Source organism: Neomonachus schauinslandi, chromosome 7 (assembly GCF_002201575.2).
Source record: "Neomonachus schauinslandi chromosome 7, ASM220157v2, whole genome shotgun sequence".
NCBI classification, from domain to species: domain Eukaryota; kingdom Metazoa; phylum Chordata; class Mammalia; order Carnivora; family Phocidae; genus Neomonachus; species Neomonachus schauinslandi.
This window is the reverse complement of record NC_058409.1, coordinates 76,511,740-76,527,971: the sequence shown is the minus strand read 5'-3', so window position 1 is coordinate 76,527,971 and position 16,232 is coordinate 76,511,740. Positions and strand designations below refer to the sequence as shown.

The 16,232-nt window shown below is 34.0% G+C and overlaps 1 protein-coding gene across 1 annotated transcript in view; it reads left to right on the top strand.

The window, feature by feature from the left end:
- SLCO6A1 (solute carrier organic anion transporter family member 6A1) overlaps window positions 1-16,232 on the top strand; it is a 95,493-nt gene that overhangs the window by 37,503 nt on the left and 41,758 nt on the right. The window contains exon 8 of the mRNA XM_021695824.1: window positions 3,204-3,399. Within this exon, the coding sequence (XP_021551499.1) occupies window positions 3,204-3,399 (196 nt within the window). The remainder of the gene's footprint in view (window positions 1-3,203; window positions 3,400-16,232) is intronic.

Below are 16,232 nucleotides of genomic sequence, written 5' to 3'. Positions count from 1 at the left end.
ATAGACTTGGAGCTCAAACATTTTATATAGATTGCCATCCATTCCCCTTGTTTTTACCTTTATCTCACTCCTGCTTTTAGTGGTACCTATTGCCCTTCATTTCTGAGATTCTGGAGTAAAAGGTGGTTTGCCTCTTCTTAACTTCCTTACCTTCAAGCTTACTTCTCACACTCTGAAGTCTCCTGATTCAGTTCCAATTCCCACAATTTTCTTGATAAATATTGCCCCCACTATATTTATTTGTATTTTTTTTGCTTTTTAATGAATTTGTTTGTGAATGTCTACGTTTTTTCAAACATTCATATGTTTACTTCGTGCCCTGACACTTTTCTAAGCAATTAAATATTGACTCATGTAATTCTCCTAAAAACCTTATCATGGTGGTACAATTATTTATAGATTTTCCTTAGTAGCATCTCATACATTTAATTGTAATTTTCATTATTTTTCTGTTCTAAGTGTTTTTTAATTATGATTATCATTATATTTTTATTTAATTCATGTCTTATTGAGAAAAGATTTTTAGTTTTTAAATATATGGTTTTGTTTCTCTTTTTAAATAACTGTTCACATCGAATAATACTTTCTATATCTTTAGTAATGTTGTAAGCTAAGTCTCTGTTTATGAGAAAGCGGGGTCAAAATACTTTGCTTATGGATTTTTAATTTTCTGGGCAATTTGAACATAATTTATTTTATACAATGTCATTAGGTATATACCTGTTTATGAACTACAATTCATGGCACATTTTTTTTTTTAGTACTTCATTTTCAGACTTTCCTTTAAAAAACACCCAATTTGATAATCTTTTTAATAGTTAAGCTTTATCCATTTACCATTATTGTGGATTCTGACATTTTTAAGTAACTTTTAACTTCTTACTTATATTTCTTTTTTTTTTTTTTTTAAAGATTTTTTATTTATTATTTATTTGAGAGAGAGAATGAGAGAGAGAGAGAGAGCATGAGAGGGGGGAGGGGCAGAGGGAGAAGCAGACCCCCCGCTGAGCAGGGAGCCTGATGTGGGACTCGATCCCGGGACTCCAGGATCATGACCCGAGCCGAAGGCAGTCGCTTAACCAACTGAGCCACCCAGGTGCCCAATATTTCTTTGTTTTTTACTCTTCAATTTGCTTCTTTTTCCCCCTACTATCCTGTCCTCTCTCAATGGACTAATTTTTTTTTTTTTTTCATTTTATCCCCTTTGTTTTGTTCAGGAGATTTTAACTACCCACTGGTAGTTCACTAGCCCTACTCTTCAAGAGTGAGTGCATGTGTTCATGTCTAGCCTAGATTATTAATTTTATCATTTTATGAATTAGCTAAATTATCATTCTTTTGCAAGTAACATGCCGTTTGCCAGATTTTACAATTTTTCTTTATTTTTGATGATATGAAGTTTTCTTACCTTATTTCTATATGTCTTAGGATAGATTTAATTATTTATTCTTAATCCTTCTCAGTAGTTGGAGTGTTCTTTTATTCCCAGAACTAATATTTTTTTTAATGATGGAAATTTCTCATTCTCAGTTTCAATTTTTCATGTATTATTTCTCTGGAATTTATTTCATTATACTTCTCACAAGTGCTGTAAAACATTTTGTAGTGCCTCTTATTCTGTTCTCACTGTGTTTTTTTTAAAGTTACTTTCTGATTAGTTTTAAATTTACAGAAAAAATTTGAAGATAGTACAGACAGCTCCCATACACTGCATACCTGGTTTCCCCTTTTATTAACATCTTACATTAGTATGGTAGTTTTGTTATAATTAATGAACCAATATCAATACTAACTAAAGTCAATATTTTATTCTTATTTCCTTTGCTTTTATATAATGTCCCCCCCCTTTTTTTTCTATCCCAGGATCTCATTCAGGATACATTATATTTAGTTGTCATATCTCTCAGGTTTCTATTGAGTTTGACAGCTTCTAAGTCTTCCATTGTTTTTATGACCTTGATAGTTTTGAGGAGTGCTGGTCAGGTATTTTTAGAATGTTCCTTAATTGGGAATTGTCTCATTTTTTTCCCCCAGTGATTAGACAGGAGTTATGGGTTTTAGAGGGAGGATTACAGAAGTAAAGTGGCATTTCCATCAAATCATATCAAGGGCGCATACTATCACCATGGCTTACTACTTTTGAATTTGACCTTGTTCAACTGGGTAATGTTTATCATATTTCTCCACTGTACTCATTGTCTTTTAACTACTTTTCTTGGTTATTCTCCTTTCACTCTTTTTTTTTTTTATTACATAGTTACTAACTTTTCAAATGTCTCTGGCCTGGGACTTCAGTTTTTATTTTAGCAATTATATTTTTAAATGTCCAGGCTTATTATTTTTTTATTCATCTGCTCTTATTTAATTCCTTTATCTTTTTATTTTATTTCTTTTAATGGAAGTTAAATTTTCATTTATCTTTTTGAGTATTCTAAAATTACTTATTTACAAGTCTCCCACAGACCCTCAATGATATAGATTTAATCTGATGTTAATGGGACATTTTTTTGGCCTCATATTTCTCTTGCTATATTTTTATCTAAATCTGCCACTTCTTTATGTTTGGAGCAAAGGAGATTACATCAATGTATGCATTTACTGTGCTACTTTCATATGACTGAGTATTTTCTAATTATATTTCCTCTTCTTCCTCCTCCTGCTTGCCTCTATCTAATCCTTTATGCTTGATTGAAAAGAAAACTATTTCTCATAATGATTATTCTGAAATCCCACTTTGTTGTGAGATTGTTAATATTGCACACCCATTCACAGAACCAGTGTGTGGCTTAGTTTAATTTTTGGTAATGAATCTCTGTTTCTGAACTCTTGTCATGGGCATGTCTCTTGCTGTAAAGTATAGATCCAGGCAACTATGCTCTGAGTAAGACAGTTCTCATCTTCTGTTTTGCATGGATTAAGTTCTGGGTTTATCTTAGATGCCATTACCACATAGGAGCAAAACTTCTCCATCATTCCATTAGGCCTATAGCTTTAGCCCTACTCCCAAATTTGTACTTCTCTTAAGTTTCAGGTTTGTTGAGATGTTTATCATGCCTTTACATTCTCATTGTCTTTTTATTTAAATCTATGTTTGCTGTATTTTTAGAGCAGGGGGATTGCATCAACGTATGAATTTTCTGTACTATCTTCAGCTGACTATTTTTTTTTAACTCGTTTCTCCTCCTCCTCCTCCTTTCTTTTAGGATTTGTTTTACTTCCAGGAGGTGGACTTGGCCAGCTTCTGGGAGGTATCATTGTTTCCACGTTACACATGTCTTGTAAAGCCCTTATGAGATTTATAATGGTTACATCTGTTATATCACTTATATTCTTTGGGTTTGTAATTTTTGTACACTGTGATCCAGTACCACTTGCTGGGATCAATGAAGATTATGACGGGTAAATATTATTTTGTATATTGGATTTTTACATTCGAATCAACAATGTATTTCTCAGTCAGTTAATAACTATCTAGTAACCCTATAAGTTTATACCATTCTTGGAATTATTCAACATGTAAAATAAATATAATGCATACTTTCACCTTTCATATTAAGGGCAGAAATATCATGATGGTAGCTTGTGACATGGCTGCTTGTGCATAAAGCACTAAAGAAAAAAGGCATTGAAATGATTCAGAACCAAGAAATAATATTCTGTATTAAAGTGGCTAACAACTAAAACAATACTGTCTATACGAAGCCTTACCTTGTGTTCCTGAATTGGTATATCTGCCTTTTTATAAACGTCAAAGAATAGAACTGAAGTACATCTGAAAGTATGTATAAGTAATGTCTCCTTTAAGCTAAACATGCAAAAATTCAAAGAACTTGGCAGAGATTGATACTAAACACAGGGGAACAGAATTTGAATAGAAAACCTAAGGACTGCGCAAGTAAAATAAGTAAAAAATAAGAGTTTCACTTCTACCTACAATGGAGTAGCCTGTGGCAGATCAATGCTCCCACTGAGAACAACTATAAAAAACTGAATCAAGTTTAAAAAATTTGTCTCAAGGCATCAGAGGATTGTTTAGGCAAATAGAAATTCAAAGGCCAAAATTCTGGAATAAGGCAGACCCTTAAGAAGAGAAGGAACTTTTTGCAGTTGGACACTTTAGAGATATTTGCTAATTCTCGACATTGGCAAGAAGCTGATAATTTTGGCAAAGGTCTGGGTAAAAAGCATCTAGTTAGATGACAAGAAATCAGCACACATTTGTGACAGATGCATCAACCTAAAGAGACAAAAATAGGGTTGGGCAGGATATCAGAGAGAAGAGAGAGAGAGAAAAATGAGACAACACTGTTGGGTTTTCACTCAGGACATTTGTTGAACTATGAATGTAAGAGGCTGAAATCAAGCAGGAATCTTATAAAAAGTAGGAAAAGTCTAGCAGTACTGTGATACTCTGTAGATAAGAGTGAGTTTAGAATACCCTGGGGAGAGGAACTGTGATGAATACTACGTGTTCTCTGATATCTCTGTAAGGCTAAGATCTAAGAGATCTAAGAGTGAGGGCCTTCCAGAAGTACTGGAGCCTAGCCAGGAGTTAATTTGGTCTCTAATGGATTAATTTGGTCATCCAGCCCTCTAACTGGCAGCAGAAAAAACCAACACTCTAAAAAAAAGTTAATACCCAAAATTATGAGACGAAACAGACAATAGGACAGACACAGGGGATCCAGATATCATCATTATCAAATAAGAGTGTTAAAACAATATTGATATGAGCAATAATACAAATTACTATGAATTTCTCTTCAGAAACCATGGGTTCAGAAGAGAGTAAAACAATATCTTTAGAATCCTGAAAGACAAAAACAAACAAAACAAAACAAAACCAAAACTGTCGACTCATAAATCATTATCCAGTGAAAATATCCTTCAAGAATGAAAATGAAGTAAAGGTATTCTCAGGTGAAGGATAACTCATAAAATTGGTTGTTAGCTCTAAAAGAAATTATTAAGTATTTTTTCAGTCTGAAGCAAAATAATCCTAGAGGAAAACTTGAAGGATAAAGGACGAGTAAAAGAAGTGATAAATATACTAGTAAGTAGACTAATTTTTCATCTTAAGTTTAAAATATATATAACTATTGAAAGAGAAGTATAACATTGTCTGGTGTAGTTTTTCAAAGGTTGTAGATGTTATACATATGATAACTATAAAGGGGGAGGAGAAAAGGACCTCTGTGTTTATAAGACTTACACATTTTAAATATTGTGGTAAAATATCAACTCGAAGTATAAAAGTAAGTATATATCAATATAGTTTAGGTATCTATATTTCTTGTCTTTGTATGGTCTGTACACTAAGATTGTTTTTATATTAGTAAGTGTCATGAAAAACAATAAAGAACAATAGGACTTACGGTTTCTACTCCAGTGTGTAAAGAGCTTGTAAGTCATCAGTCCCATCCTCACATTAAGAAAAGAGTTGAACAAATAAAAAAATCAACAGCAGAGGGCAGACTGGGCAAACTGCTGCCACCGAAAGTGGAGAGATAGGCAAATAGAATGGTAGTTTACTGGGAGCAGAAGCCATTGGAACTGAATATTAAATGGCACTTGACTAATTGCTGGAGGTGGAACACGGAATAACTTGAGAGTTAAAATCTCCTGGGGACACAGTTGTAGGAGGATCCCACTCACTTTCATGACTAAACATCCAGATGCTCTACCAGGTGCTCACAGTGGAAACTGAGAGAAAAATCCTCTTGTGTTTTGGGCAGGAGGAGAGGGAAAACAACCATTTGAAATATGCTCAAGAGAAGTCCGCTGTCTGTAACAGAAGCCTACCCTGTCAGAAACTGCTTTACCAGAGTTTCCCCTGCCAAACTTTAAAAAGGAAGGCAATCAGACAAATCAATCCTTCTCTAACGTTCCTGTCTAACATAAGGGAAGGGAGAAAAAAAGCTAAGAAAAGCTTCTGAAGGTCACAGCTTAGAGACTCAGGTGCACGGGGGTGGAAAGAGACACAAAATCTAAGATTTAATTGTAAGATTATAGAATGATTTCCCTCAACAATATCTTACCACCACACCAATAGATATCCAGTGTTATAACAGAGAAGCACAGCTGAGAGAGCTGCAAGGCACACTCTATTTAATAACAAGATTCCAGGGAAACCCAAAGACAACCAGGAAGACAGAATGAGGATACCATGGGAAAAACTGAGGTCTCTGCCACCTATAGCTACAACAAACGATAAACACAGCCTAACTCCTAGACAGATAAACATAAAAACCTAAAAGGTTTTTAAAAATACTAAAAGGCCTATTTACCTCTGTTTTTGTTAACATGATACATGATGTCTGACTTTGAACAAACACATTACAAGCTATTCTAAGGGCAAGAAAACATGCAAACTGAAAAAACACAGCACGCATCAGACCCAGACTCAGATACGGCACAGGTTTGGGAATGATCAGACTGGGAATATAAAATAGCTATGATTAATATGCTAAGGGCTCTAATGGGAAAAAGTGGGCAACACAGAAGCAAAACTAGGTAATGTAAGAGAAATAGAAATTCTAAGAAAAAATCAGAAGTAAATTTCAGAAAGCAAAAACTATAAGTGAAATGAAGAATCCCTTTCATGGGTCCATCAGTAGACTGGAGAGAACAGAGGAAAGCATCAATGACTGTGAAGATATGTCAATACAAACTTCTCAAACTGAAAAATACAGAGAAAAAGATGAAAAGAAAATGAACAGAATATCCAAGAACTGTGCAGCAATTACAAAGGTATAACAAATGTACAACACATACACCAGAAGAAGGACAGAGAGGAACAGAAGTGAGTAATAATGGCTGAGAATTTTCCAGAATTAACAAACACCAAACTACAGATCCGGGAAGCTCAGAGAACACCAAGAAGGAGCAAAAAAAAAAAAAAAAAATTACAACTAGGCATATTATATTCAACCTGTAGAATCAGGAAACAGTGACAAAATCCAGAAGAAACAAAACCTCACTGATAGAGGGTTGAGGATTATTTATCTCAGACTTATCTTACAAACAAGAAGAGAATGGAATGAAATATTTAAAAGACTGAAAAAAACCATTAACCTGGAATGCTATGTGCAATGAAAGTGTCCTTCAAAAATGAAGTAGAAATGAAGATATTCTCAGATAAACAAAAAATATGGGAATTGTAAACCTGCTTTGCCAGAAATGTTTAAGGAACTTCTTCAGAAAAAAGAAAGATGGTATGAATCAGAAATTTGAGTCCACCTAAAGGAATGAAGAAACATGCTTTGCAAGTAACTTACTTTGCAAGAAATGTTTAAAGAAGTTCTTTGGAAAAAAGAAAAATGACATGAGTCAGAAATTAGAGTTTATATACAGAATCAAAGAACACCAGAGAATGAGTAAATGAAGATATAATATTTCATTTTTATTTTTAATTGGTGTAATTGAGGACTTGTGTTCAAAATAATAATGGTGATACGATGTTAAGTGTTTATAGTCTGTGGATAGTGAAATGGATGACAGAAATCTTATAAAAGAGGAAGGAGGAATTGGGAATATTCTCTTATAAGGTACCTTCACTACCCATGAAGTGGTATGGTGTTATTTGAAAGTAGACTTAACTTGCTTGTATACTGGGAATTCTAGGGAAACTCCTAAAACATTTTTAAGAAATATAATTAATTGCTGGTGTGCCTGGGCAGCTCAGTCGGCTGAGCATCTGACTTGATTTTGGCTCAGGTCATGATCTTGGGGTCCTAGGATTGAGCCTCCTGTCGGGCTCTGTGTTTGGCAGGCAGTCTACTTGAGGGTTCTCTCTCTCCCTCTGCTCCTCCCTCTCCTCATGCATATGTGCTCTCTCTCTCTCAAATAAATAAATCTTTAAAAATAAAAATAAAAAGTATAATTGCTATTCTAACAGATGAGGGAAAATAGAATCTCATAAAATAATTAAAACCAGAGTAGGCAAAAAAAAAAAAAGGAGGGAAAGATGAAAGCAAGAAAGAAAAATTGGTTGGCATGTAATTGTTCATAGTCATCTCTTATGATCTTTTGTGTTTGTGTTGTGTCATTTGTGATGTCACCTCTTTCTGATTTCATATGTTTAAGTCCTTTTTTTTTTCTTGGCAAGTCTAGCTGAAAGTTTATCTATTTCATTTATCTTTTCAAAAAACCAGTTTTTGGTTTCATAGATATTTTTTATCGTTTTATTAGTCTTTACTTCATTTATTTCTGTTCTGATCTTTGTCATTTCCTTCCTTATACTAACTTTGGGCTTAGTTTGTTGTTATCCTAGTTTCTTGAAGTATAAAGTTAAGTTGTTTATTTGAGATCTTTCTTTTTTCCTAATGTAGGCTTTTATCGCTGTGAACTTCCCTCAGAATTTCTTTTGCTGCATCCCATAGGTTTTGGTATGTCACATTTCTACTTTTATTTATCTCAAGGTATTTTTTAAATTTCTCTTTTGATTTCTTCTTTGATCCATTGTTGTTCAGTAGCATGTTTTTAAATCTCCACATATTTGTGAATTTTCCAGTTTTCTTCTTGAAATTGATTTCTAGTTCCATACTATTGTTGAAAAAGATGCTTGATAGGATTCTGCTCCTCTTAAATGTAATAAGACTTCTTTTGTGGCCTACTATATTATCTATTCTGGAGAATGTTCCATATGTTCTTGAGAAGAATATATATTCTCCTGCTGTGGATGCAATATTGTGTAAATGTTTGTAGGTCCATCTGATCCAATGTGTAGTTTTAAGTCCAGTGTTTCTTTACCGATTTTCTGTCTGGATGATCTATCCTAGTTGAAAATAGGGTGTTTAAGTCCCCTACTATTATTGTATTGCTGTCTGTTTTTCCTTTTAGGTCTGCTAAAATTTGCTTTATATATTTAGATTTTCCTCTGTTGGATAAATAAATATTTGCAAATGTTATATTCTCTTACTGCATTGATTCTTTTTCATTATAAAATGATATTTGTCTCTTATTACAGTTTTTGGTCTACCCCAGCTTTCTTTTGGCTTCCATTTGCATGGAATCTTTTTTCATCTCTTTATTTTCAGTCTGTGTGTGTCCTTACATCTGAAGTGAGTCCCTTGTAGGCAGTACAGTGAAGTGAGTGCCTGTAGGCTTTGTTTTATTTTATCCATTCAGTCATTCTATGTCTTTTGATTGCAGAATTTCATCCATTACATTTAAAGTAATTTAAAGTAAAGTAAAGTAAAATAAAAAGATAGGTATGTACTTATTGCCATTTTGTTAATTGTTTTCTAGCTGTCTTGTAGTTCCTGTTTCCTTTTGTCTTCTCTTGATGTCCTTCTTGTGGTTTGATGATTTTCTGCGGTGGTATGCTCAGATTCCTTTCTCTCTATCTCTTGTGTGTCTACTATAGGTTTTTGGTTTCTGGTTACCAGGAGGTTTACATAAAATATATTTTTAAGGATCATTGTTAAGCTGATAACAGCTTAACCTTGAACACATACTAAAGCTCTAATTTTTTACTCTCACCCTACATTTTATGTTTTGATGTCACAATTTACGTCTTTTTACCCTTTGTATCCATTAACAAATTCTTATAGCTATATTTATTTTTAATAATTATATTAACCAGACAAACCTTATCTATAACTATAACCTTACCTATAATTATAATTATATGAAACCTATCATTCAGCCAAGCTTGGGTTCTTGGTTGTCTCTCAAATTTTTGTGATTGTCCAAACTACCTTCTTTGTTCTTAGTGGGTCCTATTGAAAATGTGCTAGATCTCTCAGTGTCTCAAAGGGGAGAATAACAGTCAATATCTAGATTTAGGCTGATTGGAAGCTAGACCCTCAGGCAGTAGGTAAAAAAGAGGTGGTTTGGACTCTTCCAGGGAGAAACTGGGAGTTGTGCCTTTTTATTTATTTATTTATTTATTTTTGCCTGTTCCCTCTTTGCTGGAGTTGAGTGTATAGCTGCAGGAGGGTACTCCTGTGCACATTAATGACTGCTTTTTTATCTGCTATGGTCCTGTGGGACTCATCAGTGCAAGACCTTTTGGCTATGAGAGCCATACAATCCTGAGACCCATTCTCTGGGTGGCAGCCACAAAAAATGGGGATGCCAGCATATGTACAAGCTGCTTCTAGGGAGACATTGGCAATTTGTAGTGAGCTGAAATGAGAAGGCAAAGGTGACATCTAATGGTTTCCCTGATCTCTAGGGAGGATTGCAGTCAACCCCAACATGCCTTCTAAATTAGAGACCTGACCCTCAGACAGCTGGTTTTTAAAAATATTCAAATAGGCCTCTTTCAGGGAAAATGGGAAAGATGGGTGTTTTTCGCTTGCTCCCTCTGCACTGAGCCCTGTGGGAATAGCTGGTTAGAACTGTTTCTTTGTTTGGTACAGTACTATAGAACTCTGCAAGCCCTGTTGGTTATCAGAGTCAGGCCATCAAGGGGCTCTTTCACTGGGAGGATTGTGATCAGTCCCTGGATACAGGTTAAACTAGAAGCCTGATCCTCAGGTAGTGACTTTTAAATTATGCAGATAGGCCTATTTCAGGCAAAGATAGAGATGAGCATTTTTTGCCTTCTCTTTCTGTGCTGAGCCCTGGGGAGATAGCCATGGTGAATCTGAAGAGCCCATTAAAGGTTTCTTCTTTGCCACAATCTCATGGATCTGTGGATGCAAGCCCCATTGATTTTTGGAGCTAAGTGTTTTGGGTGCCTACAACTCAGGTGTGAGTCTTAAAAGTTGGCACACTAGATGTGGGGTCCATACTCTTCACTACTTAGGGAGAAGTTGCTAGGTGGGAGGTCCTTCCTGATTATCAGGCACTGTGCCTGGGGTAGAGTTTATGGTAAAAGTGTGTCTCAGGTTTTCCTACCTGTTTCAGTGCGGGTGATAGAATTTTCTCACTTTCCCAATGGATAGGAGGTATTCAGCTAGTTTTTGGATTTCTTTCAGGGGGAATTTCTCTGTGTGGCTGTAGATTTGGTGTCCTTGGGAGGAGGTCAGTTCTGGAGACCCCTATGTCATCATCTTGGACTGTAGCCAAGAAAATCTTTTCAACAAATGGTGCTAGAAAAACTGAACATGCACATGCAAAAAAAAAAAAAAAAGAAAAAAAAAAGCAAGGAAAAAATCTAGAGACAGAACTGACTTACACGCTTCACAAAGATTAAATCAAAATGAACTCAAAATGGATTATAGACCTAAATATAAAACACAAATCTATAAAACTTCTGGAAGATAACATAGGATAAAATCTAGATAACTTTGGGTTTTGTGATGACATTTGGTGACATAACACCAAAAAAAGAAGTATGAAAGAAAAAAATGATAAGTTAAATGTCACTAAAATTAAAACCTTTCTCTGTGAAAGACACTGTTAATAGAATTAAAAGACAATGCACAAATTGGGAGAAAAATTCGTATTTGATACAAGACATATCCAAAATATTTAAAGAACTCTTAAAACTCATCGATTTACAGAGAAACAACCCAATTAAAAATGGCCAAAAGGTCTGAACATTCACCTCACTAAGGAAGATGTACAGATGCTGATAAGCATATGAAAATATGTTTGGTATTATAGCCATCAAGGAGTTGCAACTTAAAACAACAATTAGATACCACTACTCATCTATTGAAATGGCTGAAATCCAAAAAACTGACAAAACCAAATGCTAGCGAGGATGTGGAGTAAAAAAGACTCACATTTGCTGCCACTGGTAATATAAAATGGTAAGTCACTTTGGCAGTTTGGCAGTTTCTTACATAGCTAAACGTAGTTTTGCCATACAATTCAGCAATTGTGCTTTCAGGTATTTACCCAAATGAATTGAAAACTTACGTTCACACAAAAACCTGTCAGTGAATGTTGGTAGCACCTTCATTCATAATCACTAAAATTGGAAACAATCAACATACCTTTCAGTAGGTGAATAGATAAACTGTAGTACACCATACATGGAATCTTATTCAGTGATAAAATGAGCTATCAATTCACAAAAAGACATGGAAGAACCTTATATGTATATATTGCTAAGTGAAAGAAGGCAGTATGGAGGCTACATATTATATGATTCCAACTATAAGACATTCTGGAAAAGGCAAAATTATTGGCAAAATTGCATATTTGATTTGGGCTTTTAAAAATATCTTCTAGGGGTGCCTGGGTGGCTCAGTCAGTTAGGCATCTGCCTTTGGCTCAGGTCACGATCCCAGAGTCCTGGGATCCAGCCCTGCATTAGGCTCCCTGCTCAGTGGGCAGCCTCTTCTCCCTCTCCCACTCTGCCTGCTCGTGCTCTCGCTGTCAAATAAATCAAATCTTAAAAATCCCTTCTACTTGACCTTTTGAACATATGGAATACCAATGTAATAACTGTTATAAGTTCAATTGTAAAAAATGTACCACACTAAGGCAACTTACTAATAATAGCTGAAACTGTGTAGAAGGAGAAAGAGGTATATATGGAAACTCTGTGTATGCTCAATTATTCTGTAGACCTAAATTTGTTCAAAGATATAGTTTATAAATCAGAATATAATAATTTAAAATGATTTTGAACTGTAGGTACTTTTTAAAATGATTAATAATATAAAGTAAGACCCTTTGGCTTCATTCTAAATTTATATTTGGAAATTGTTCTGGGCTTTCACTTCCAGCCAAGATGGGATTACAGATTTCTTCTCCTACCAAAACAACCAAAAATTTGACAAAAATTGAAACAGTGGTTTTCAAGACATTGGAATCAGTCATTGAAGGACAGTGGTACATGACATGAGAAGCATTCAAGGTGAGCCCTGCAATTCCTCCAGCTTACTGCCTTAGTAGAGTTTTAAGGTCATAGCACAAGGAATGGGAATGAGACAGATTCTGGCTGATTCCCTGAGCTGAGGGTTCAGAGAGACCAATAAACTAGGGTTCACAGGATTGTGTACTAGAGGACATATCTGCAGAAGACCCCTTTAAGAACCCAGCAAAGTAGTAACTAGGATATGTGTGAAGAAAGTTATTGAGTCTAAGTCCACCAAAAGAATTAGAATTACAGTGTACACCACTCATACAGGATTGGGAATAATACCTTTTCTCATCACTCGAACTATGAAACCTCAAAAATCACAATATGTAAACAGAAGGATCTTGTCTCAGCAGCAGGTAATAATTAATTCTAAACTGAGTACTACTCTGGCTCTTCCTATCAACTCTGCCTATCAACTAAGAAAGATAAAAGTGTTTCTGAGTAAATTAGCTGCATTTCAGAATAAAGCTTAAAAATATTCACAAAAATACAAAAATATTAACATCTAATATTGAAATTTACAAGGTCCAATATCCAGTAAAATGTTATAAGGAATTCAAAGAAGCAAAAAAATACTACCCATAAAATAAGAAGCTAAATCAGTTGATTAAAACTGACCCATAACTGACACATGTTAATATTATCAGAGTTTACACAGTTATTATATTAGTATTCCATATGTTCAAAAAGTTAAGTAAAAGATATATTTTTTAAAGATTTTATTTATTTATTTGACAGAGAGAGACACAGCGAGAGAGGGAACACAAGCAGGGGGAGTGGGAGAGGGAGAAGCAGGCTTCCTGCAGAGCAGGGAGCCTGATGCAGGGCTCGATCCCAGGACTCTGGGATCATGACCTGAGCCAAAGGCAGATGCTTAATGACTGAGCCACCCAGGCATGCAGTAAAAGATATTTTTAAAAACCCAAGTTGAGCATGTAGAAATGAAAAACCAGGAAGATTGAGGAAAATACTATGTTTGAGATTAATGACAGATTAAACATTGCAGAAGATTAAATAAACTGGAAATTCATAACAATAAACATCCAATGGAAAACAGAGAAAAAACAATGAACAAAAATGAAGCATCAATGAGTTGGACAACTTCAGGTGGTCAACCATTTGTATAGTTGGAGTCTCCAAAGGAGGGGCCTTGGGGAAAGAAAAATAGTTGAAGAAATTGTGTTCAAGTTTTAAAAATTTCATGTAAGCTGTAAACCTACAGAACTAGGAAACCAAGAACAAGAAACATGAAGAAAATTACACCATGCTACATAATAATCAAATTGCTCAAAGTAAGTTTAAAGAAAAAAAATCTTAAAAGCAGTGAGGAGTGGGAAAAATACATTATATACAAATGACCAAAGATAAGAGTAACAGAGGGTTGTGGAAAGGGAGGTGGGTGGGGGGATGGGGTAACTGGGTGATGGGCATTAAAGAAGGCACATGATATGATGAGCACTTGGTGATATACTCAACTAATGAATAATTGAACATTATATAAAAAACTAATGATGAACTACACCTTGGCTAATTGAATTTAAATTAAAAAAAGAAACAATGCAGATAAGAAGACAGTAGGATAGTATTTTAGAAGTACTAAAATAAAAAAGTCAACTAATCATTCTGTATCAAGTCAGAATGTCTATAAAAAATGAAGGAGAAATAATTTTACACATAAAAAATGTAAATAATACTTGAACAACAGACTTACACTACATGAAATGTTTAAAAAAGTCTTTCTGGCTGAAATAAAATGATACCAGGTAAGAATATGAACTACACAAAGCAAAGAAGAGCAAAGGAAATGGTAATTTATAGGCATTTTTTCTTATTTAAATCTTTTTAAAAATAATTGTTTAAAACAGATAAACATAATATGGGTTTACTTGAAGTGCCATATATCACATGTTGGTAGACTGTGTTAAGTTAAAGATGTATAATATAAACTCTGAAGCACCATAAAATAACAGAGTCACAGCTAATAAGCCAAACTGACACATGAATTAAAATAGAATTTTATAAAAACATTTGTTTAATCTCGAATTAGGCAAAAAAAAGAAAAAAGAGAACAAAGAAAAGATAAAAAGGAAAATGAACAGAAAGGATAGATTCAAACCTAATTATAGTAGTAATTGCATATAATGTCAATGAAAAGGCAGAAAATTTCCAATTTGATTTTTTAAAAAAAGCAAGACCCAACTATATATGTTGTATAAAAGAAATGTGTTTCAAATATGGACACAAGTAGATTATGAGTAAAAGGATGGGGAAGGATGTATCATATTAACAGTAATCTAAAGAAAGCCGGAGTATGATAGTAGACCAAGTAGATTTGTGAGCAAATATTAGCAGGAATAGAGAAGGTGATTATGTAATGATAGAGTGGTCAATTCATCAAGAATTCAAACAATTCTTAATGTTTATGAGCCTAATCAAAGAGCTTTAAAATATGTGAAGCAAAAACTTAGACACTACAAGTAGAAATACAGAAATCCGCAAATATAGTCAGATATTTTGATACTTTTCTCTTAATAATAGAAGTAGGCAAAAAAAACTCAGGATACAAAAGATTTGAATAACATTAACAGCCAACTTGACATGATTGACATTTGTAGAACATTTAACCTATCAAAGAATTCACATTCTTTTTAAAAGCACAGGAAACCCAAAGTAAACCATATTCTGTAAAGCAAGTCTCAGTAAATTTAAAGGATTAAGTCATATAATGGAATTAAATTTTCTGACCATTATGAAATTAAATTAGAACTACATTAATTAAAAACAGATTTCTGAAAAAGCCCCAAACATTTGGAAACTCAATAACAAATTTCTAAATAACTTGTGTTCAAATAATTTCTTCAGAAGAAAAATTGTGAAGTATTTTGAAGTGGATGAAAATGAAAACACAAGTAACAAAACTTATAGAATATCGCTAAGATAGTACTTAAGGGAAAATGTATATAACCTAATTAGAAAAGAAAAAAGTCTCAAACCAATGACACTTGCCTCTACCTTAATAAACTAGAAACATCAAAGCATATTGATCCCAAAGTAAGTACAAGAATGGAAACGATTGAGATTAAAACAGAAATCAATGAAGTAGAAATGAGAAAAACAATGGAGGAAGTATAATCAGGTCAAATTTTGAGGAGATTGATAAAATTGCTAAACCTCTAGACAGAGAAAACTACCAATATCAAGAGTTAGAGTTTTGATGTGATGTTTTTATAGATTCCACCAATATTAAAAGGATAGTAAGGTAATGTTATAAACAGCTTTATGCCCATAAATCTGACAGCTTCCATGAAATGGGTAAATCCTTCAAAAGACACAAACTCATTTAAGAAAAAAAAAATATGTGTCTAGTAAGTAAATCAAATTTGTACTTAAATATTTTCTGAAAAAATTCCAGGCCCAAATGGTTTTACTGGAGAACTAAACCAAATATTTAAACAGTATCTGA